Genomic DNA, 25790 nt, shown 5'->3' on the forward strand with positions numbered 1-25790 from the left:
ATGTCAATTGCAAGAAATATTGAATCCCAAATAAAGTTGGCATAAGTTGGCATATACAAATAGGGTGTGGATAAATTTCAACCATTCAAGTAGGAAAATACTTCAAACACAATTATTTCCGGTGCAAATACATATGCATTGTTTCAACAAAAGACCAAATCAAGGTCTTGTGGTCAATAATTGTTAAAGATCTAGATCTTTGCTATCTCTACAATGCATTCTTTGGCAACTACGATAAATAACCAAAAGAGAGAACATGATAATGTGAATACTCTATGTCAATGATCCAAAAATTCTAATAACACCCTTTGGCAACATCTAGTGAAACTTTCAATATCATTATGGAAAAGTAACAGTTTAATACTACTCTTTCTACCCTACTCCCTTAAGACTTTTCCTTTACAACATCTACCACAATTGCTAATTCAAAAAATATAAAAAATATTATAAAATAAATTATTAATACTCATAAACCAATATATTACTACACTACTCTATCTAATAAAATATAATAGACAATCACTAAAATATCTTGTAATTTTGGAATAAATAAATTATCTACATTTAACCACCGTTTATATTGATACAGTATTTTATTTAGATCTCTTTGCAAACAACAAAAATGGTAGACAATATGTCAAGCCTACATAGATAATATGTTTCATGTATACAAACAAAGGCAATGATCATTGAATCACCGTCGCTGCCGGAATGACACGCCCACGCTTTACAAGACCTTTGACGCTATCCACGAAATAAGTTGCAGGGCCTCCGTTGGTCAAAGTAATGTCTATTTCCTGCAACACAATATTGCTACATGGAAGAGTCTTGCTGCAAGCAAACCTTATCGCTTCTGGGTTCGCTGAAGTGCCGTGGATCCGTGTGTATGAGATGTCTCTAAATAGCACAGCGGAAGTCTGTATACGCCACAAGGAATAGATTCAATGCTCACAAGCAATCATGGGAGTAAAAATGATATTATAGAAAAAATAAAGGCCATATTTATCAACTTTTGTTGTTAAGCAGTTAATGCGTAGATAGTAGCCTATAGAACAATAGGCATATATATTTATTAATGAACTAGGTTATATATGTTTATAGTTGGATAATATATTTGTTTAAATTTAATAATAATAACTATATATAATTTAACACATTAATAATCAATAACACTATATAATTTAACACATTAATAATCAATAACACTATAAATATTAGTTTTTTATATACCTTCATTAAACATTAACTATCCCTCAAGGAGCTAAATAACCCTTGCCCAAAATAAATTGTAGCCAATTGCCATGTAAATAAACTTGCTTGATTTCTGCATCCAATGGAGCTGAACAGAAATATTGGTCGAGCAAGATGGGATTTGTGACATTCACTAATTTCACATTCACGTGACTAATATATTGGGCATAACCAGAACCCCCTGTAACAACAAAATTAAGACTTAGGGTACGTCAACGATCAGTTCTTGCACTGTATGTTATTTCATGTATTCTTAAAGAAATTATTCGTGAAGTAAATTAAGAGGCTTGGCGTCCAATTACCTGCCATGATTTGATACGTAGTCCAATCACTGTATCAATCAGAGAAATATCACGAAATTCCACGTTTGAAACGGTCTCATACGAGTTATTTGGGCCCAGGCTCCCAATGCTGATCACACAAAAACTTCAATTAAATTCATGTGGCGAACTGTTCCATATTGCATTTAACCTCAGTGTTATTTACTATCCAAAAGCATAGCTTATATTTATATTTCAATTTGTTTTTAATAAACACATTTTCATATTATAATTTATGTTAATTTATTTTATTCATGTATTTATTAAAAGTATCGAATCTTATTATAGGTTAATTTTTTTATAATACAAAATTTCGAAAAGATATTTTAATCCTTTTTAGTATTTGATAAGTTTTTATTTTAGATAGATCTTTTAATACTTGATAAGTTCTTATTTTCCATATATTTATAGTAGTTTTCTATTCTCTATAAAATATATGAAAAAAAAAATTATTATTTAAATTGTATTTTTGAATAATTTATTATTATTAATATTTTATACTAAAAATTGAATGAATCACACATTTCTCTCTTACTAATAAGTAATTAAATTATTTTACTTTAATTATTTTTACCTTTTAATATTGAATTCTTTTACTAAACTTAAACATTAAAACACACATATAAGTATTAAAACTGTTTATTTAATTTTTATATTGAAATATATATAAAATATAAATAAGAAATAAAAAGTTAATTATTTTATTTTTATAAAATTATATTATTTAATATAGAAATGCAAATATTTTATTTATAATATTATATATAGGTATTAAAATTGTTTATTTAATTTCTATATTGAAATACATATAAAATATAAATAAAAAATAAAAAACTTAATTATTTTGTTTTTATAAAATTATATTATCTCATATAGAAATGCAAATATTTTATGTATAATGATATAGATGAAAGTGAAAATTTTATTACATTTTTTCAAAAATATAATCATTTAAGTATAACTTAATTTTTTTTAATAGTTTTGTTTAAATACATCTTACTAAATTATACATCACCCCCTTATACTACGTAATACCCGTAAAATTAGCCGTTCAATCACCTTATTCCATGCTGCCTACAAACTATGTTTCTGACTTGAACATCTGTGCTTCCTGTAACTATAGTAACGCAGTCGTCTCCTGTACAATTCCATAAAATTCAGATTATTTCTTCATTACTAGCATTGGTACATCAATCATTTATGCAAACCAGATACTAAGGGTTATGATAAAAACCTGATGCGATATTCGAATCTCTAATCACCACATGTTGAGAAAGAGCGACATTAACACCATCGGTATACGGACTATACTCAGGGTTAGTGATAGTTAAGTCGCTGACTTCAACCAGGCTTGATTGAACGAATTTAAGATGCATTGCTGGACTGTGCTGGAACGTTAAATTCCTTACCGTTACATTTTGGGAAAGGGAAATGAGCACCGACTGCATTTAAATTATGTAAGCATTAGACAAAAACTAAACACCTGAGGTAATGTGTTCAGTTTTTATTGAATTCAAAAAAATATGCAAACAAGCCTTGGAGGAGCTTACATCGGGTGCTTTCACGCAACTCTGTGCACCACAAAAATAAATACTGGTTAAAAATAATAACGATTATCAAATATCATAATATAAGGTTTTACTAGCGCACATAAAGATATGGGTAAATTATGAATACTTAAAAAATCAATGTGATTCCTTTTGAATAATTATTTTCAAAATCAATATGAATGAGATAAGTTTACATTATGAAATAAATAATTCTGTCTAGTTTTGTATTCAAATATGTCGTACCTGGATAAGGTTGGTTTGTGTCATACTTCGATGGGGTGGTCAAAGCAAGAGTTTGCCCACCAATTCTGGCCTGACCCATCGATAATTCCTCCACCCTGGAAGATTAATCCTCGCAGATTGTTGAATTGAAGCCATCCTGTTGCGTTGCCACGATTCCATGGAATGCTTGGGGCAATTATTGTCCCAGATATCTGTTACATTTTCAGCAATATGATATGATATGACAACTCTATCAAATTCTGATCATAACACATATATTGCCAAATGACAACATCTTGATAATAATTACCTGAACAGTCAAACTAGGAGCACTGCAAGGACCATTGAAGTTGGTAGGTTTGAGAAGGTACGTCTTTCCATGTGGAATAAGAAAAACAGAAGGCGACGTGGCTGTGCAAGCTGCCGTCCAAGCTGCCAAGAAGGCCTGATCAAAACAATTAAAATGGTATTTATTTCTTGGAGTTGATTAGTACATAATGAGCAATTCGAAACAAATGGGCAAAAGACGCTTAAATTGCCTTTCTTTTATCCGAGATTTTAAATAGAAATTTGACTATAAATCTAGTCAAAATATGACAGAAACCTTAGATTTAGTTTGATTTACATTAAGAAAACAATTCTGCAAGGAGCACTGAATGGCCAGCCGTTGACTTTGGGGCTTGGCCCTCACATGACCTAACGAATGTATAATCGGATTCCGGCCAGGGCCAAGGCACAGCTTAGTTTATATCGAACTACTGTAAAAACGAACAAATTAATAATTTACCGTGCTGTCGTCAGCGGTGCCTATTCCACTAGCCCCATACACATCCACGTTAAATACTGAGTTACTTTTGTTGCTGGTGGCATCAGGCGAATTCTCTAATTGTGTAGCGTCAAAAAGCAAGCTTGAAATTTCCTCTGATTGTATGTTTTGGGTGAATGCGCTTGTAATTCGAATAAAGCTAACCATGCACATCAGCACCCAGAGGCGGCGCTTCACAGAGACTGTGGACACCATGGTTATATCTCTGTCAACAACCTTGTCAACTAGTAAAACACCAGCAGAGATCTATTGAGTGTTGGTAGGAAGTGGTTTTAAAGATCTAGCTTCGATTTTATTGGGATTTGGGATAAATTAGTATAATAGAATCTCGGAAAATCACGGAGCAGACGTTTCGAATCGATAACATTATCTTGCCAACAACAATATGGAAGACTTATCTTAGCGATTTAGATGGCATAACTACAGTAGATACTTTGAATGCAAGAAAAACAAAGGCAGAAGAACCATGTTATGACTTGCGTGGCCTAGACACTATAAACCACGGTCGCACCAAGTAAACCTGTTTTTCTCTTTGTTGTTGTTAGTTAGGGTGGAAAGTGTAAACATTTTGTTACGATGGGAAGTGTAAACATTTAAGGTTTTGGAGTGGCTAATTTTACTTCAGTACATTCTAATTAAGTGGGGAGGTGTTTTAAGTGGGGAGGTATTCTATAGTTTAATATGGGAGTGATGTTATGGGAGTGATGTTAGTAGTTTTTGTAGCCAAGTGTAGAATTTTAAGATAGAGAGTGTAAACATTTAAATGCTTATTCAATAAGAGTTTTTTTTTTAAGATTATACATCTATATTAAGTTTGGAACCTTTATATAGTATGAATTAAAATAAGCAAATAAATATATAGTAATGTAAATAAATATATTTATTTAGAGTTAGTGCCTACTATAGATGTAATTAAATATACTTATCAAGATTTACCACCCACCACTATTTATGAATTTCTTACCACCAAAATACATAGAAGTACAAATTTAATTGTTGTTTCATTTAACATATATTTTAACAATAAAAAAACACATATAAAATACATATAAGAAAAGTAATTATTTATTATTATTAATTTATACAATTAAGCTACAACGAAATGATGATATTATTATAAAAAAATTATAATATTATGATAATAGATTTTATAAGCTAGATATCTTACACCATAAGAGAATATTTTTCGGATTAATCACAATAATTCGAAAGATATTCTCTTATCAAAATGGATCATAAAAGTCTTAGATCTAATCATATATCATATTAAGTTATTTAAGTGACATAAGATTGTTGTATGCCTTGGAGACTACGATGATGCTTCCATCATGGAATTCAAGAAGAGTTTGTAGGGGATAAACTTCAAAATGATAAAAAATAAGGAGAAGGCTACCATCACGACCGTTTAGATAGCTTTATCAAATTTTCCTTTACTAACTTGAGAGATGGATACAAGTTTAGGTATCTAAATAATATAAATAATTTTAACATAATATTGAGTTTCATATTAATATTAAATATTAAATATTAATATATCATTATATTAATATTATCACTCTAGATCCATCTTAACATCAAACCTATAATCCTCCGAGAGGCATAAAAGCTCCTTTCGAGTGCAAAACTTAAGGAAAGATTTGCACCTCAAGAGATTTGATCTCTTTCGGCAAGGTAATTGATAGATGGAAAGATAAGATCAACCTAATTAAGTTTTCTTACATTCACTACCCATTTTTTCCTCATTCTAGATTGCATGATGTGTTTCTAGGATCTCAATGTGCCAAAGATTGCTTCCTTGGATTACATCAACAACCAACTCAATGGATTTGATCTCTAATGGATTCAAGGTAAGCATTGCATTGCAATTTATTGGTTATATATATATATATATATATATATATATATATATATATATATAGATATATATAGATCTATATATATATATATATATTGAAAATTTGGTTTAAAATTGGAAAAAAACTAGACTCTACCCTAACTAATACATTATTGAATTATTGGAGGCATGGTTACTATTGAGCATAATGAGAACCAAAAGGCACCATCATCGAACCCTAACATAGAACAACCAAACCACAACCTAGAACAATCTCAAATGCAAAAATCATTATTTCCTTAAACACTTTGAGGGCACTCCTACATGATCTTTAAAATAAGTTAAATAGATTTCATTATTATTTCTAGCAATTTTAAAAAATTCAATCATATTATTCATTTCTAATGCATAAATCCTATTAACTAATACATATTTTCTTTGATTATATGTCTAAGATGTATGAATACTATAAATCTAGTCTAAATTTAGATAAAATTAGAGACTTGGACATTATTAAACAAGGTTTCTTATCATAGTTTGTTGACCGAAGAAATTATCAACAAATACCAATGAACAATAAACACATTTATATGGAACATGATGCACCTACTAATCATTTTGAGACCATTGGATGGATAGGTGGTTTATGGTTTTTTATAATCCTCCTTGTAATAATCATTAGAGGAAATTTCAGCCTAAAAGTGGCTTCCTAAGGAAAAATAATAAATTAATAGCTAAAATAACAAAATAAGAGTTATGAATTTTGGAGGGAAAATAAGAAAACTACTCTTTTAATTGTATTTTTGGCTTATCTCCTAATAGGTTTACTCAAATTTCAAGTATAGACACTCATTGGATGTGGAATTAAATTTTGCATCCAACGAGTACCCTTTATACATACTTCTGAGAAGGCTCACATTGATAAAAATTGCAGATACATTGAAAAAATGTGTTGGACACATTTTTTTTAATGTATCTGCAAGTTTTATCAATGTGGGTCTTCTCAAAAGTATGCATAATGGGTACTTGTTGGATGTGGGATTTAATTCCGCATCCAATGAGTGTCTACACTTGAAATTTGAGTAAACCTATAAGAAGACAAGCCAAAAATATAATTAAAAAAATTTAGTTTTTCTTCTTTTCCCTCCAAAATATTTACATGTACCTCTTTTTAAATTTAAAGGATTTTGATTGGTTTACATATTACGACATGGAAATTATGTGAAAATTGCATGGTCATTTTAAGCTAAAATTTCCTCTAATGAGTGAGGTTCATCTATATTTCTTGAGGAATTTTTTTGTAGAGTTTAGGTGAAGACTCCATGTCAACTACTTGAAATGAAAAAATTCCAAGGGTTGATATTGGTATTATAAAGATGGAGATAATGCTAGGCATACATTTTGTGCCTCAATATGACACTCCCGAGAGTCCATTAGAGAAGAAACACAAAAACAAGCTAGAGATGGAGCATCTACCTCATGGAAACCACAGTAAAAGAAAATTGTCATCTTCAAATGCCCTGAATACACTGGAATAAAGCGTTTCCATGCTTCAAGTGGCCCGAAAATAAGTGTTGAATGCTACAATGGCTCACATAAATAGTGTTGAATTGGATAGGGTTGCTAAATCAAGTAGATAAGGCTTTAATAAAGCCAGAAAGTGATCAAGTAAATGATAAGGATGACATGAAAATATCAAACTAAGAAAATAACGTTTTTAGGTTCATCCCTCCACCTTTTTATCTCAACTACAAATAAAATCTCTTCCATCAAACAAAGTAAGACAAGACAATGTCAAAACAAGGAAATGTTGCCAAATTAACAAGATCTTAGCCTTGTGATATATTAGTGCCTCTAGTGAACCTAATTATGAGCATTTTCTAGAGAAGGAGCCTTGGGTTAGAGAGATTTAAGGTGTTGCAAGGGTTGGAAGTGTATTTTATTTAAAAAAATACTATGCTTTCCCCAAAGTTCTTGTATCATTTATTGATTATGATTACATGTTTACATTGATATTTTATCATTAACATTTGTATTAAGTAGGATTAGATAATGAGTTGTTTGTGGTGTCTCTTTAAAGGTACAACTTTTGGAGTTTGGGACAAGATATAAAAAGTATTATATTAGCCAAAGATTAAGCTAGGAATACCCTTCAAGAGAAGGTGATCCTTCTTCCCTTCCTTGTCAATTCATACAAGTTTGCATGCTTGAATATTTAGGGTCATGAGGTCATATTGGAATTCCTAAAGTGATAAAACTACTTCATTAGGTTTTAGTTGGGTGTACTACACACATATTGGGGAATCATTCTTAACGCTTAATGCTTAAATACCCTACCTTTAAGTGTGGACCTGACCCATGGTTGTTCCCTTAGGTCAATTGGTTTCAGATCGTAACCTTAGTGGCCATTATCTTAAGGGACCTACATAGGTGGCTATGGCTAGATTATTCTTAAAATACATATAATAGATGCTGGTTATAACTCACTTTGATCCCCTTAGGGTGTTTTTGAGTAATAAAGGGTACGTGTACTAGGTGTTGAGTTATTAAACAAGAGGCCATCATAATTTTCCCTTTCATATCTTCTATGTTGACTTATGCCCTCATAATCTAAGCTCCAACTCATGAAGGATCCCCTATTCTACTTACTTTTCCTACTTGTCTCTTATATTTTCTACATGTGTTTTATTTGATTTTGTCTAGTTGGTCATAGGTGTTTCTTTTTTCCATCACATAAAATTCATATTTTAGTATGTTTCTTTTTTCCATCACATAAAAATCATATTTTAGTAATGGTTAATATTAATCCATGTCATTCTCATATAAAGAAGGGCCTTACTTTTATATTCGAGGGTCTATCTCTTCATAGACATAGGATTTCCCCACAACTAACTTAGATTTAAAGTTACCTAGCTCAAGATAAATTATCATTCATTCTTGGTAGGATGAGTAGATGGTACAAGAAGTGGTTGGTGAAAGTCAATCACCTCAGTTTCATCTTTCTTTGTGCCATACCCTTTAGCCATATTTCCATGTGGGGGTGTAAATTTGACCAAATCCTTTTAGTCAAATAGTCTTTATAAAGATTCTACTTTGGCTGGTGTACACCAGATGATAGAACCTAGTTTCTCAACCCATTGTGTCACTAGTGGCACCCCTAAGGTAAATTCTATACCATCATCTACTACCATTGGTCCTTTCTACATTGTGCCTACATCCTCCATTTTTTAATAGTACGAAACTAATGCAGGATCACTATTTCCAAATTTTGGTATATTTAATATAGGTTCCTCGATTACCTCAACTATGGTCCATCTATCCACATTTGTAGAGGATATAGCACTAATAAATTAGCGTACCTAGATGTTACAGATCCATTTGGGCACATCAACCCCAACCTATAGATAAGTACCATTAGGGCCCATCAAACCCTAATTCAGTTGTTATGTGCCCTAAATAAAGTCAACCATCAAAATGCCTCCTTCCCAAGAGATTCTATGACTTAAATCATCCAAAAACTACCTCTAAGAAGATCAGCATAGGTAGGCCTTCATCAGGGCGCACTGCAGTGCAGTCCAGTACACTGCCTAGGTGTTATGCAGCACACTTGAGGCCTCTTTGGCCTACGATGGGCGAATTTGAGCTTATTTCATTGGGGTTTGGGAATATTCTTATCCATTGGATGCATCTAGAAGCTTCCTAAGTTTATCTACTCCTTTGGACTCGAATTTCGATGAGGTAGGGAGTTAAGGAACATCAATCCCTTTATCCCTTCCTCCATGGAACTAAATTCTAAGTTTGGGAGGGCATTCATTATCACCATTTATGGCATAACTTCCTTCATTCACCTATAAAAAGACCACTCATCTAAGTGATCAAGGGTTGGAAATCATTGGATTATAAGGAGATGCTATTAGTATGAGACTGGAGTTGGTCTCAAGCATTATAATAATGTCAAAATGTCTTGCTTGTTATGAGGAGAGGATGGGATTGAACTGGACGAGTGATACTGAATCAAGAAAATTAGGTTGTAACTCTTCCTTTTACTAATAAAGTGTTCAAAGCTTTTTCCATATGTTTGTATTGTTCACTGATGGTTTCATATGTGTATTATGAACTTGATTCCATTCTATGTTTAATCAATAGATCATTATCATATGCATTGATCAGTTTTTGTCTTCTGTCCATGTGCAGGTACTTTTCAAGCAGATTAAGTATGGAAAGGAGCGACAAAATTGGTCAAGGGAGATAAGAAGTAAGCAAAAGCTATAGGTAGGCTTCTTTACTATCTTATTTAATCTATTGGTTATAGAAAAGGTAGAGAATTCTTTGCACTATTGTTCTAGACTTAGCTACTAGTCTAGGGGTTTAAGCGTTTATCCGTAGACACTAAAACTTCCTAAAACAAATTGGCGACTTCACTGGGATCGAACCTAGAATCTTTGGTTTCGCAAACCAATCTAAAATGTCTTTTATTTGTTCGTGGGGCACATTCTCCTATCAAAAGCTACCTTTTGGTTTGAAGAATGCAGGGGCTACATTTCATAGGGCAATGAATTATTCCTTCCACAACATCAATCACATTTTTCAACCTTATCTTGATGATTTTCTTGCTCATTCACGAAAGTGGTCTAATCACCCGCAACATTTAAGAGCAATTTTTGTACAGTGCCGACACTACAAGATACGACTCAATCCACACAAGTGTGTGTTTTGTGTCAGCTCTGGTCGATTGCTTGGATTTGTGGTCTCAAAAGATGGAATTTGACTCAATCCAATTAAGGTTCAGGTGATTCTTGACTTGCCTCCACCTTTAAACTTGTTACAGTTACAAAGACTTCAAGGGAAGGCAAACTTTCTGAGGAGGTTTATTCCAAATTATGCTGAGTTGGCTAAAGGTTTTACCCATCTATTGAAGAAAGGGGTACCCTTCCATTGGGATCATGTTGCGCAAGCTTCCTTTGATGCTCTTAAAGATTCCCTAATTAGAGCATCATTAATGTATGCTCCAAACTATCAAAAATACTATTACCTGTATCTCGTCACTGCAGATACAACCATTGGCATGGTTTTAGTCCAAGAAGAAAGTGGAATTGAACATCCTATTTATTATTTGAGTCGTAATCTCAACAATACAAAAAGTAAGTATTCCTATGTCGAAAAGTTAGCTTTGGTAGTCGTTCAAGCTGTGCAGAGATTTCGTCATTACATCCTCCTCCGTAAAACTACTATTATATCGGATTGCAACCCTATGACATACATTTTGTCACATCAATTGCTGGGGGGGAGATATTCAAAATGGATAGTTATTTTGTAGCAGTTTGATTTGGAGTTCATCAAATCTAAATCAAAGAAATCTCTTGTTTTCACTGAGTTACTTTGCGACCTTCCCTCATCCTCCAATGATTCAACATTAGAAACATGAATCTTGGATGAGTCTCTATTTCTTATCTTGTCAAGTGATCCATGGTATGGAGATATACTGGTCTATCTCCAGACACAAGCTTTCTGGCCAAATACCTCTCGCTCTTAACAACAACGTACCCAATACCAAGCCAAAGATTATCTGATCATTGGTGATACGCTTTATCATCGTAGTGTCGATACAATTTTACATAGGTGCCTCACTCATGAGGAAGCCGAGAAAGCTTTGAATGAATGTCATTCAGGTGCTTGTGGTGGACACTTATCTAGGTATGCTATCGCGTAGAGAATTCTCTGTGTTGGTTACTTCTAGCCAACCATATTCAAAGATTGCATTATTGCTGTCAGAAGTTGTCATGCATGCTAGATATATGACCAAAAAACTAGATTACCACTTGCACCATTGCATCCAGTCATTGTTGTTGGCCCATTTTCCAAATGGGGCATTGACTTTATGACATGTAACCCCACCTGGCCGAGGGGCATGGGTATATTATAGTTGTCGTTGACTATTTTACAAAATGGGCTGAGGGGATGTCAACAATTAACAAAAGTGGCGAACGACTACTTTATTTTTCTTCAACCATGTGGTTGCCAGGTTTGGTGTACCACAAGCCATAGTTACAGATCATGGATCGCATTTTCACAATCACATGATGGTTGAGTTGATCGCCAAGTTAGGACTGTCACATGATAGTTCTACTCCATACTACCCGTAAGCTAATGGACAAGTTGATGCCATCAACAAAGTCCTTAAACGCATGTTGCAAAGAATGGTTGGAGTTCATAAAAGAAATTGGCATTTAATCCTGTACTCGGATTTGTGGGCATATTGAACCTCGGTGAGAAATGTGACTGGATTTACACCCTTTCAGTTGGTGTATGGTTTGGAAGCAGTCTTACCAATTCAATGTGAAATATCATCTCTCAAACTCGCAATTGACCTACTGTCTGACACTTCTGAAGAAGAAGTTCATTTCTTGGAGTTAATTCATCTGGATGAAACCCATCGTGATGTCGCATTAGCTAATGAAGCGCATAAGAAACATATTAATGTGTAATATGATAAAAATGTCAACCCTCATGTCTTCTCAGAAGGTGACCTGGTCTAGCTTTATGATCAGGATTCTGATAAACATGGAGCAGGAAAATTTGAACCGTTATGGATGGGCCCTTATATTTTTAAGCATGTTTTGAAGAAAGGTGCCTACGAGTGAGTAGACTATGATGGGATTCCATTTTCTTAGCCCCGAAATAGGTTGTACCTTAAATGTTACTATGCTTAGTTAAGTGTAGTAAAACTCACTGCATATATGCTTTGATTGCATATGTGTGTGTGTTTCTTTTAGAGTTCTTATTTGGTTAAGTAATCCACCTTGAATTTGTTGCAAACATTGAACTTTTTAGAATCATTTGTTGGTTACGCTGATGGGGCTAGTCGTAGTACGCATAACCTATCCTTTACACCATGGGTCATTTTCACTCCAAGCGGCGAGTTAGTGAGTTTTAGAGGGATTTATATTGGTCGATCGATGAACAATATCACTGAGTATAACACATTGATTGAACTTCTCTCTGATGCCATTTCACTTGGCATACACCGAATCATCATTAGGTTGGACTCATAACTCATTTTACTACAACTTACTGGCGTTTATACAGTCTGAAACCTAGGAATTTATCGCATGTTCCCTAGAGCTCGTATTTTGAAAGGCATTTTGAGTTTATTCAATATCAACATATTTCCATAAATCTAAACACATTAAGTGATTCTCTAGCAAATTATTTGTTAAATAGACATTTGCGACATATGTAAAGTAAATATTTTCAATTCACATCATCAATTGAATAGGATTGCATCACATTTAACCATAATATAACTCTGAAAGTAAAATAGATAGTTGTTTTAAAAGTTTTTACAAATAGTTTTTGTCCAAGACAAAAATTGGTCATCTGACCCAAAAACTAGAATGTATGCAGAAAACATCTAAGTAAACTAGTGGTGTTCATGATAACAAGTCATAGCCTGTGCTATCATGCATAAAAGTCTCATCCAATGACTCGACACACCAATGGTGTGGCGCTACAGTCGCATAGGCAACTCCTCGATCCGGACATCTGGAATGCCTAGGGTTAAACTTTCTACGTGATCTTTGTGCTGGCCCACCTACCACTCGTTGCTGCCCCACAAGTCAAATAGATCTAATGTCTGCATACATTAAAAATGATTTTGTTTAGTCTTGGAGATAATAAAAAACACAACAAAATGTAGAAACTTTAAAATCAAAAAAACACTTTGGTCAAGCAATTTACCTATAGTACACCACTGTGCTCCAACTGGTAACATCAAGTCTGGATCTTCGTAGAAATCCATCCCTGAATATGGATACTCTGCGATGGCCATATCCTGTCAATCAAGCCACTCAAAGAATGCAGGGGTAAATTTGATCAATGACTGACGAGCATGCCTATCCATAAGATCTACCCATCTCTACATCCGTGGATCCCTAGGTCCAGATACACCCAGTGAAAAATGTTGTGGCTGGATAAGTGGAATTCTCTCCAAGGAGAAAGAAATCAGGATCGACCCATAGCTAAAGTTCTTTGTCCTTCCGCTTTTCACCTTGGTCAGTTTTTATTTCAAGGATGAAAGTACTACCTCGCACCAGTTGAACACTTTTGGCTCTAAACACTCTAATGCATACTGCATGTATGATCTGTTTGCCAAATGTAGTGTCGCACTTCTAGCCAATTTAGCAATGGTAAAGAGGATCGCCCTCAATGGTAAATCACTAACATCCATGACGTTAATCTTTCCATCCCTGCTAGGCTATGCACTTGGTTGATAGCACTGTCGTATGTAATCTCTCATTACTTCACCCCCTTTGGCAAATCTGGAAAGTGAGATGTGGGCACCTCGCCTCGACAGTCTGATAAGAAAGTATATGTCATTGATGGTAGTTGAGACCACTTTGTCTCTAATGTGAAATGTCTGATCAGTAGGATCCCATGAATGAACAAGGAACTACAAAAGCTCCATTTGCTATCTCATACCAGGTAATCGAAAATATTTGAGTAACCCATAATTCCTTAGGGCCTCAATCGTGCCCTGGTTATTTAGGAAAATCATATCCTGTTCTTCATGCTCTCGTTCTCTCCATGTAATCATCATTCTGATTCGATGAATACCTGAAAATACAACCATAACGAAAATTAGGATCCATTTCTTGCAAAAAACAAAGGAATTTTTGGGTAAAAACAACTGAATGAAATTGGTTTTTGCACTCAGCACAGCCTAGTCTTAGGGACATTATGCTACAATATAGACAACCTTCTAGGTGAGTGCATTGTAGCACACCTTTCAATGATGAAAGGGTGTGCTGATCCCATATTATAAAATTGAAACCCTAGGGGCCCCAAAAACTCAAAATTTTTACCTGAAACTAAAAATGAATGATATGAAATGAAAGAGAAAAATGATAGCTCCTACTTGGTCCAAACAACACAAGGAATGGTCCACTGAATCCTCGCAATCCGTTGGTGAACTTCGAGGTAAAAAAATACTCCAAAGCACCAAAATCAAAGGGTAAATGTGAAATGGTAAAAATGAATGATAAAACTTGTTTTTATGTTTATTTCTTGCACATTAATCAAGTAAACATTAGTTTTTATTCATTTTATCCATGAAATAGGTGTTTTTAATCTATTTTTGATGGTGTTTTGAGTAGGATTGATAACTGACATGTAGAATTTGACATGCTCAAATGTAAATTGAACATATTTTACCACAAAGAAAACTTTTATCTCTTTTTCAAGCTTTGTTAAAAACAAGAAAGGTACCCCCTTGGAGTCTTCTTTAAGCTCTTTTCAAACTCTCTAAACATGAAAATATTGTTGAGTGCTTGTCCTTTCCAGCTCGTTAAAGGATTGGAAATGATATCTCTCTTGTATTATTTTATGCTTTTTTTGGACTTGAGAGATTAATCTACAAAAAAGAAGTTTTGGAGTTTTATTTTTTTCCCTTTTAAAACTCTCTAAAAATGAAAAGGACCGAGTTATCCTTGTCATTAAACTTGTTAAAAACATCAAATACTCACAAAATTATCCATCTAGACAAGACCAAGTTTCACCTTCACTAGACTCGTTAAAAAATCAAAGAGCGATGGATTCACCCGAAGGGTGGAATTATACAACAAGCATATGCTATCCTCCTCAAGCTTGATAAAAAATAAGAGGTACTGGTCAGAAATGACTAGGGAAAATTGGAAAAATGGGGAAAACACTTTATGGTAGCAAGTCACTCTTGAACATGACACTTTCACCTCATCTCCGTGACTGTGTGGGTTAGGTCATTTAGCTTGATGGTTATCACACCGTTGGTCTATCATACCATCCATTACTTTGTTTTGGGTCAATGCTACCAATTCATCTTAGTGTCACCGACATGTTCAATAGAAGTCATTCAGTTCAAACTTCATCCTTTGCAATACCATAAACCTTCATTTTCATGACTGCCATTTCTGAACCTTCTGTCATCAGTCAATTTTTCATCTCCAAAATCATTTACCTCGTTTGATGTTGTTGATGTGGGATACATCAAGGCCCTCCTGTGATGAGTCGTTTCTTGTCGACTTCAGCACATCATCCAAGAAGTTGACTTAGAAACACCCCTTCAGTACCTTGAGGCTTGCATACATCAATGGCAGGTTTCTGGCTTCTGGCGATAGTTTGACATCACTAGCCTTCGACCAAAAGACTTTGTATTGTGTTCGACATCAAATCATTTATTCACACCATGCAAAATGTATTCTAGTACCTTGAGGATCATTATCATTATCGGTGATTCCTCTCCCGTCTGTTAACACTTACATTATTGGCTGGTAATCAGATGATGTCTTCCCATGTTCGACATCAGATCATATATTCACATGGTTAGACTTGTACTTGAGCGAAAGATTGAACGAGATTGAAGAACCCGGATCTAGTTTCATCCATCCGGGTTGTGATATTTTCAGGAGTACTAAATCAAATGTATAATGGCCTTAAATTCATGGTCATCCATTCATGGGTCTATATTTGTAGACAACTATATTTGTACATGTAATGAAAGTTTATAAGCTGAGCATGGGTATGCCTTCCCTCAGCAAGTTCATGAGAAAAAATCAAATTATCATGATATATGTATTGTAATTGATGCAGGTCACCTTCCGCTTCGAAACCTCCTCTCCACATGATAAAGCATTTCACTCGAAATAAATATTTACAACTTCATGCTTTAGGGGGCAACTGTTACAGATCCATTTGGGCACATCAACCCCAACTTACAGATCAGTACTATTAGGGCCCATCAAACCCTAATTCAATTGTTACATTCCCTAAATAAAGTCAACCATCATAATGCCTCGTTCCCAAGAGATTCCATGACTTAAATCATCCAAAAATTGCCTCTAAGAAGATCAACATAGGTAGGCCTTCATCAAGGTGCACTGCAGTGCAGTCTAGTACACTGCTTGGGTGCTATGCAACACACTTGAGCCCTCTTTGGCATGCGCTAGGCGAATTTGAGCGAAATTTCATTGGGGTTTGGGAATATTCTTATCCATTGGATGCATCTAGAAGCTTCCCAAGTTTATGTACTCCTTTAGGCTTGAATTTGGATGAGGTAGGGAGTTAAGGAACATCAATCCCTTTATCCCTTCCTCCATGGAACTAAATTCTAAGTTTGGGAGGGAATTCATTATCACCATTTATGGAATAACTTCCTTCATTCACCTATAAAAATACCACTCATCTAAGTGATCAGGGGCTAGAAATCATTAAATTATAAGGAGATGTTGTTAGTATGAGACTTGATTTGGTTTCAAGTATTGTAATGATGTCAAAATTTCTTTCTTGTTATGAAGAGAGGATGGGATTGAACTAGAGGAGTGATACTGAATCAAGCAAATTGGGTTGTAACTCTTCCTTTTACTAATAAAGTGTTCAAAGCTTTTTCCATATGTTTGTATTGTTCATTGATGTTTTCATATGTGTATTATGAACTTGATTCCATTCTATGTTTAATCAATATATCATTATCATATGATTTTATCGGTTTTTGTCTTCTATTTGTGTGCAGGTATTTTTCAAGCAAATTAAGTATGGAAAGGAGCAACAGAATTGGTCAAGGGAGATAAGGAGTAAGCGAAAGCTACAGGTAGGCTTCTTTACTGTCTTATTTAATCTATTGGTTATAGAAAAGGTAGAGAATGCTTTGCACTATTGTTCTAGACTTAGCTACTAGTCTAGGGGTTTAAGCATTTATCCATAGACACTAAAATTTCCCAAAACACTAGATCTATTGTTAAAGGTTTAGACCCTATATCTATGCCCAGTTTCAAGGATCCATCCTTCATTTTAGGTATATTTGAATATATTTCATGTAAACCCATTGTTAGGTTCCCTTCTACTTGAAATACTAATCCAATGTCTACATTGGTCCCAAGTATAGCTATGGGTGTAAATGTTTCTAGAAAACATTGATCTGTGTGGAAGTCAATCTTTAGTGTGATTTTCCCTTAAAAGGATTACTCAATTTCCTTAGAATGTCCAAGGTGTCAAAGGCAATGTTCTTGGTAATGCATTTTATCTTTGTGGTGTCAACTTTTATGGTTACACTTCTTGTCTAAGAAATTTTCCTCTTGACACACCCTTTGGTCCTAGAATTCAACAAGATTTTGGGAGTTTGATGCAGGAGCATCCTGCTCAAGAAAATAATTGTATATTTGGTTGACTTAGCGGATCTGATGTTTTCAATTTCTTAATAGGAAATTTTGTATATTTTGATAATTTGAGTGACAAATATGTGTGTGAGGTTTTACTTGTAAATATTCTCAATTATGTGAGAATATGGGAGATGTTAGACTTGTGAAGATCTCATAAAAATCTTGGAGATGAGGAGATCCTAGAATAGGAATTAGTTGAGTTAAAAGTGGATTGAGAGACTTGGTATAATCTTCTCATAAAGGTAGAATTTAGATATAGAACCATTGTTGATATCCTCAAGGGATCATTGAGAGATTTTAGGAACTAGTTGAGAGATTTAAGTTGAGAGGTGTGAAAGAGAGAAGAATGGCCAAATGTTGGAAATTAGGCCAAGTATTGTATATATTTAAAACTGGTTAATGAAATACATTTTTATGTGCATGTGGTGAAGTGTGAACAATGAAATTGTTTGAGAAGCGATTGAGATATGTTTCGATGTTTGTGTATTTGGGAGTGTTGTGTGCACATTGTGTGAAAGGGTGTGTAGTGAATTTAGTGAGCTTAAGTGTATGCACATTGAGCAAAAAAACATTGTATGCATATATTGTGTCTAAATGGCACTGGATTGTATCAATCCTTGTTTTGGTTATAATGGAGTGTGCATGAGCTATGTGAATAGAAAGGAGAGAAACTATGTTTGATTTTGTGGCATATTAGAGCTAGTGCGCATGGTGCCATAGATAGTGTGATTGTGTATTTTGTCCAATGAATATGGCAGAGAAATGTATGAAAATATTTAATGTTAGGAAGGGCGTGTTGAAGCCCATGTACACATAGTAGAAGTTTGAATGCACATGGCATCCTTTACTGAGGTCAATCTAAACCATAGATAAAGATAAAGAGATAGAGTGTGATTTGGTGGGTTGTTACGGAGATTGTGAGACCTGAGATCAAGTGTTTGTGCAGTGTGTCATGGTAGATCTTATGCATGAGTGTGACATTATCAAGAGTCACTAGTTGATTCAAGGTTGAAATGATTAGATTGCATGAAAGTTAATCAGTTCTATTCTTTAGAGAATGCTACAGGGGAAATATGAGTAGCATGATCAAGGATCCATGGAAGAGGAGACCATACATAGTTTCAATAATGTAAATGAATATCCAAAGGATGTTGAATGAGATTCTTGTCATTTCAATTAGCTCGGGAATATGATAGCACCAGAAGAATAGAAGGGTCACACTGTGGGTCACACCTGGAATAGAGAGGTCACCTAGGAATAGAAAGGTCGCGCCAGAAAATAGATGGGTCGTGCCAGAGATAGAAGGGTCACACTGAGACAGAAGGGTCATGCCATGGGTCACGTCGGGTGATAGAAGGGTCACATTAGCCTATAGAAGCATCGCACTTGGTAAACTCTAAAAACCAATCCTTGCTGGTTTATGTATAATTGATATGAGCACAATTTTAATCAGAGAATGAAGGATAGGAAGGGTTGAAGTCTCTTTGTTAAGACTTGTAGTGTAGTCTTAGTGTTTTAAGGCTACCAATTGTGGAGTATAGACCCGGTAGGCCATCATTTTGGTATCAGAGCAGAAGAGTCTTGTGTGTGGAGATTTTGTGGTTACATCATTTGAAAAGGCCAAAGTAGGAAGAAGCTTTCAGAGAATCAGAGGTGCAACAGAAGCAAAGTAGAAAAGAAGAGGAATCAAATTTGGAATCTTATTAAGGTAGATATTATTCTGTTATTGAATTTGGAAGACTGATGATTGCATGATTTAATCTTGAAGAAACAATGAAGAGAAATGGAAGGAAAATCTACTTTGACAGAAAGTAGATCATATTTTCCTTAAAGATAGACTGAGAAGATTGTGCTGAGGTATAAAGAGCATTGATGACTACAATAGTAAAAGTAGAATCAACAAAAGAGGAAACTACAACAGCAACATATGCAACAGAGATTGGACAGTGAGGTATGGTCTTATTATTAATTATTGATGAATCATTGATTACAAGTAACAATATGAGGATGTTTTAATGATTATAGCCAAAACGATAAAGTTTTTATGATGAACCTATCCAACTAGAGCTTGGAAGAAAGGGGAGAGGTGACTAAGTGCAAAAGAGTAGAGAAGCTATAGAAGGTTCAAGAGAGTGAACCAAGAGAGAGAATACCCAGGAAGAGATCAAGCTTAGAGAGGAAGCTTGATAGGGTATTTAGTAGCAAAGGAGAATTGCAGATCACCAAGATGAGCATGGATGAGCTCATGAGAAAAATGATCATGGAGGATCATAGAAAAGGTTCAAATAAATTCCATAAAGGTAAGATGAGTAATGAAGAGCATGAGATAAGTCTTGCAGTGATAAGAGAATAGTTGGATATGCTAAAGGAATGGCTACAAGAGAAAGAGAATGAAGACCAAAGATATGGATGGAGAATGAGGAAATAGGTCAAATGGAACCTATTGCAAAAGAAATGGAATTCCAAGCTCATAAACAAGTTTAGAGAATTTGAACAAAGACATATTTTTTTGTTGGAGAAGGAGAGACTCAAAGGAATTGAGTCACAACCAAGAAGATTTGTTGAAACCCAGAAAGTCCATTATGAAAGATTGGTGCTTGAAGCATCAAACGAGGCTGAAAGGTCTTGTATTTTTAAAACTGATAGCTTGTTTATGTATGCAGGTACAGTACTAAATGATGAGTTTGTTGCTAAGAAGGAGAAGAAAACTATGACAGCTAATGACCATAGCAAAGATCCAGAAAAAAATTATGGTCAACAATAAGTTCTTTGTGAACCTGAAGGAAATTGGGATGATTATTTTTCATTCCATGAAGTTGAGTTTTCAGCTCAATTAGAGAAGGAAACAAAGGTAAAGGATGATCACATATGTGAACCAGAACAAAGAAGAATCTTTGGAGAGAATGGAAAAGATGTTGGAAGAGATTTGATGTTTGAAACATCAAATGAGGCTAGAAAGCCTTATATTTTAAAATCTGATAATTTGTGTAAAGATTTTGTTACAAGTGTAGGAAAACCATCTACAACTGATATGAAGACAGAGGGAGAGGAAGAAGAACAAAATCTGAATTTCGTTCTAAGCACAGATGAAGTAAAGCATTCAGATGCTATGCTTGAGAGGTATGATGCTGAAATAGATTTGCTGGAAAGATTGCTGGAAGAATATGTGTCAAAGAAAGAACCTCAGATTGCAGGACCACACAACAGTGGTACAAATGAAGATAATTTGCAGAAAATTATGAGCAGTAACAACTTTAAAATTGTTTTAAATCAGCAGGGAAGAAGACATTTTAATGTCTTAAATTTTTATGAAATGAAGTATGATGAAGAGGAAAATAAGAATTTTAAAATTCTTATAAGTAATTTTCAACAAAATGATTATTATTTAAATGTTGAAATTGAGAAATTAAAGAAGCTGATGATGAAAGTACCCAGAAAAAGGTACATGAATGTGAAGGAGATAACTGGTAGTAGAAAGAAAATGATGATAATAGAATTGATCAGTAGGATAAAACGAAGGCTACAACATAAAATTTGGAGACTAGGAGAAATAAAGATGACAGGAACAAAAACACAACATCATGAGGAAGAAAGGATGAAGGACCAACAGCAAAACAAAGTTTTCAATCCTGGAGGTAGAAATTCATTAATAATTGTAGCTATCACATTACTACAGAAAAGTGACAGACCTCATATACATGATTCTATGAATAATTTTTTATACTGTGGGAGTCTGATGCAGGAGCATCCTACTCAAGAAAATCATTATATATATGGTTGACGTTGGGGATCTGATGTTTTTGATTTCTTAATAGGAAATTTTGTATATTTTTAATAATTTGAGTGAGAAATATGTGTGTGAGGTTTTACTTGTAAATATTCTCAATATGTGATAATATGAGAGATGTTAGACTTGTGAAGATATCATAAAAATATTGGAGATTAGGAAATCCTAGAATAGGAATTAGTTAAGTTAATAGTGGATTGAGATATTTGGTATAATCTTCTCATAAAGGTAGAATTTAGATATATAATTGTTGTTGAGATCCTCAAGGGATCATTAAGAGATTTTAGGAACTAGTTGAGAGGTGTGGGAGAGAGAAGAATGGCCAAATGTTGGAAATCAGGCCAAGTATTGTATATATTTGAAACTAGTTAATGAAATACATTTTTATGTGCATGTGGTGAAGTGTGAACAATGAAATTGTTTGAGGAGTGATCGAGAGATAGTTCGATGTTTGTGTATTCAAGAGTGTTGTGTGCACATTGTGTGAAAGGGTGTGTAGTGAATTTAGTGAGCTTAAGTGTGTACACATTGAGCAACAAAACATTGTATGCATAGACTGTGTCTAAATGGCATTGCATTGTATCAATCATTGTTTTGGTTATAATGGAGTGTGCATGAGCTATGTGAATAAAAAGCAAAGAAACTATGTTTGATTTTGTGGCATGTTAGAGCTAGTGCACACGGTGTCATAGATATGGTGATTGTGTATTTTGTCCAATGAATATGGCAGAGAAATGTCACGGGTAGTTCACTGGGGAAGAAATACCATACCACATGGGTTCATATTGGGGGATATTTATTGAGGAAAAAATGACATAATATATTGGGGGGTATATAAGGGGTAGAAGCTTTTTATATTGGAAGGTATTAAAAATGGAGCCCAAATTTAATGAAAAAATATCAAGGGCTATAAAAAATGTTAATGAAAAAATGGATACCTACAATATCTAGTGAAAGTAGGGGTTTTTAAATTGGGAAGGTGTATTGGGTTTGTATTGGTAGGGGGTTAAATAATGTGAGTTTTAGAGGTCTTTTCCAATATCTAGTAAAATCAAGGCTATTGTTTAATATGTCACGAACGCACATGATATGTTAAAGTTTCAATGAATGAACACCCTGTGAGAAATGTATTCAAATATCTAATGTTAGGAAGGGCGTATTGAAGGCCATGTACGTAGAGGATAATTTGAATGCATGTGGCATCCTTTACTGAGGTCAACCTAAACCATAGATAAAGATAAAGAGATAGAGTGTCATTTGATGGGTTGTTACAGAGATTGTGACACCTGAGATCAAGTGTTTGTATAGTTTGTCGTGGTAGATCTTATGCATAAGGAGTGTTACCTTATCAAGAGTCACTAGTTGATTCAGGGTTGAAATTATCAGATTGCATGAAATTTAATCCGTTATGTTCTTTAGAGAACACTACAGGGTAAATTTGAGCAGCGTGATCAAGGATTCGTGGAAGAGGAGATCGTCTACAATTTCTGTAATGTAAATGAATCTCTAGGGGACATTGAATGAGATTATTTCCATTGCAATTATCTCAGGAATATGATAGTGCTAAAAAAACAGAAGGGTGACACCTGAAACAGAAAGACCGCCCAAGAATAGAGAGGTCGCGCCAGAAAATAGACAGGTCATGCGTGAGACAGAAGGGTTGAGCTGAGATAGAAGGGTCGTGCCATGGGTCACGCCAAGTGATAGAAGGGTCACATCAACCTACGGAAGGGTCACACTTGGTAAACTTTGAAAGCCAATCCTTCATGGTTTTTGTATCACTGATATGAGCGCAGTTTTAATCAAAGAGTGTGTTAGGTTCCTATTCCAATAGGTTTCATTTTTCATGATTGACTATGGAAGTGCCAAATATGTTCATCCTTGCATGCTGCAAAGGTTCCATATTTTGTATACAGATAGAGAGAATTAAAAACTGTAAAGAGGGTATGCCCTAAAAGAATAATCAAAGGGCAAAAAGAATAAATTGGTTAGAAAAAATGATAGAAATGAACCCCAAACCAAAAGACCAGGAAAGTGGCTAGTCAAAATGCCACAGCTATCTTATTTGCAAGTTCAAAATGTGCAAATATTGTTGCTTATCACACTTTATGGATGGCCCAACAGTTCAATCTAGACCATTCCATATTTAAATTTGTTGTTGTAGAATAGAGAATGAATATTTGTCCAAACAGTTCAAGCTTGGCAGATGAGTAGTTATGTAGAGTAATTACAGAGCCCAACTGCTTAATCTGGGCCCTTGGAAGAGATAACGGTAGATTTAGATAGGAGGGCAGTCAGAAGAAAAGAGGAGAATCAGGGTTTGCTAGTCCAAGTGCACCCAATCAAAAGGAAGAAAATATGCTAGGTGTATTAGGCTGGGTAGGCAGTTTGAGGTTGCAGAAGCAGGTGGGTGCTCACTTTTGTCTTGTCAAGAAAGACTCATATCATCAGTGACATAAGTACCATGGCAGTTGTTTGGTTGCATAACAATGGAAGCATGACTAATTCCCCTTCATTCCCCAAAGATCATTTGCTAACATTCCCATAAGGACCTTGGGATTTGCCCAATAGTCCTATTTCACTTCATTCTATGAGAAATGCTAAGCTAAACTCTGAGTTTACTTAATGAAAAGAAGCCACATTTCTTGTGTAAAAATCATCATTCCATATTCATTACATTTTCTTATGCCTAAGTTTTCACTCTACAAACTTAGCATTTGTGTATGCAATTTCATTCCATAAACCCATATTAACATTTAACTCTATTATGTAGCTCCCTTGATCATTTCCTCATCCCTATCATACAAAAAACTATATAAAAACCCAAAAATGTAAATATCCCCACCCCTTGGCACTATATCCATATAATATAGTTTTTGGGGATTATTAAGTCCACTTGGGACTTTAATAAGAACCCTTCCGCGTGTAAACTGTCGGGTTTATTGAACCTCTAGTTAAATAAATAACCACAGTTCACCCCCCCCCCCCACACATAAACCATACATAACAAACCCGCGCATATACCTTTACTTGGGATTAATTTAACATCTGGTTAAATTAATAACCACACTGACCCCCTCACACATAAACCACAGCTTATTACCCTCTGCACTTATACATTTTGGGTTTCATTTGATATTTGATTAAATGAATAACCATAACCACTGGCGCGCACCCACAAAACTCATTAACCCAAAGTTTTTCCCCCGCAATATTTTTATAATATTTAATATATGGGCGGGTCCCCGCGCCGTATCGCACCAACACCTACGTATCCCGTCGACCCTCCGATCTGCCCTTGCAGATCCGACGGCCCTCGCCGATATCGGAGCGACCTTGATGTACGAGGGTTAGCTCCCAATAGAAAGCGGTTTTGCCGCCGTACGCGGGGATGCGTGGCCCGTTTTGATTGCATCGGGACCGCACTGACACAAACCACCCCCGTACCAAAGGTGGTCCAATAGCAAACCACTTACCGGTTGTCCTCCCCGCCACCCACATCAGCTCTGCATCGGCTTTTGCATCTACGCCCCCGCTACTGTATAGTCTGTCGTGGCTGCCCCGTCACCCATCCAAGTCAGACGCCACATTACCCGCCGTACCCTGCTATAGGACCATGTGACATCATGCTGACGTCAGCACAAAAAGCGCCAAAAGTCCGCAAAAACACAAATTTTCATTAAAAACCAATGAAAGTGATGTTTTTATTTGTTTTTACGCGACCAATGGTAAAAGTTTACGCGTGAGTTTTACGTTCACTTTGCCATTTACGTCCCATTCTGCTGCCCAGGTGTGTTTAACCTGCCACCCTA

The 25790-nt window shown here is 34.9% G+C and overlaps 1 protein-coding gene across 1 annotated transcript; it reads right to left on the minus strand.

Moving 5' to 3' along the window:
• Window positions 1-686: 686 nt before the first annotated feature.
• Window positions 687-4364, minus strand: LOC149249734 (putative polygalacturonase At1g80170). The gene is made up of 8 exons (XM_089453457.1): window positions 4131-4364; window positions 3654-3788; window positions 3391-3555; window positions 3122-3142; window positions 2806-3013; window positions 2631-2709; window positions 1554-1662; window positions 687-917 (listed from the first exon to the last, which is right to left on the minus strand). Exons 1-8 carry the CDS (start codon window positions 4362-4364, stop codon window positions 687-689), a joined length of 1182 nt encoding a protein of 393 aa, XP_089309583.1.
• Between the last annotated feature and the right edge of the window lie 21426 nt (window positions 4365-25790).

The sequence above is a fragment of the Pinus tabuliformis genome, chromosome 7, assembly GCF_031772625.1.
Source record: "Pinus tabuliformis cultivar Carrire ecotype Pingquan chromosome 7, CPIR1, whole genome shotgun sequence".
Lineage (NCBI taxonomy): Eukaryota > Viridiplantae > Streptophyta > Pinopsida > Pinales > Pinaceae > Pinus > Pinus tabuliformis.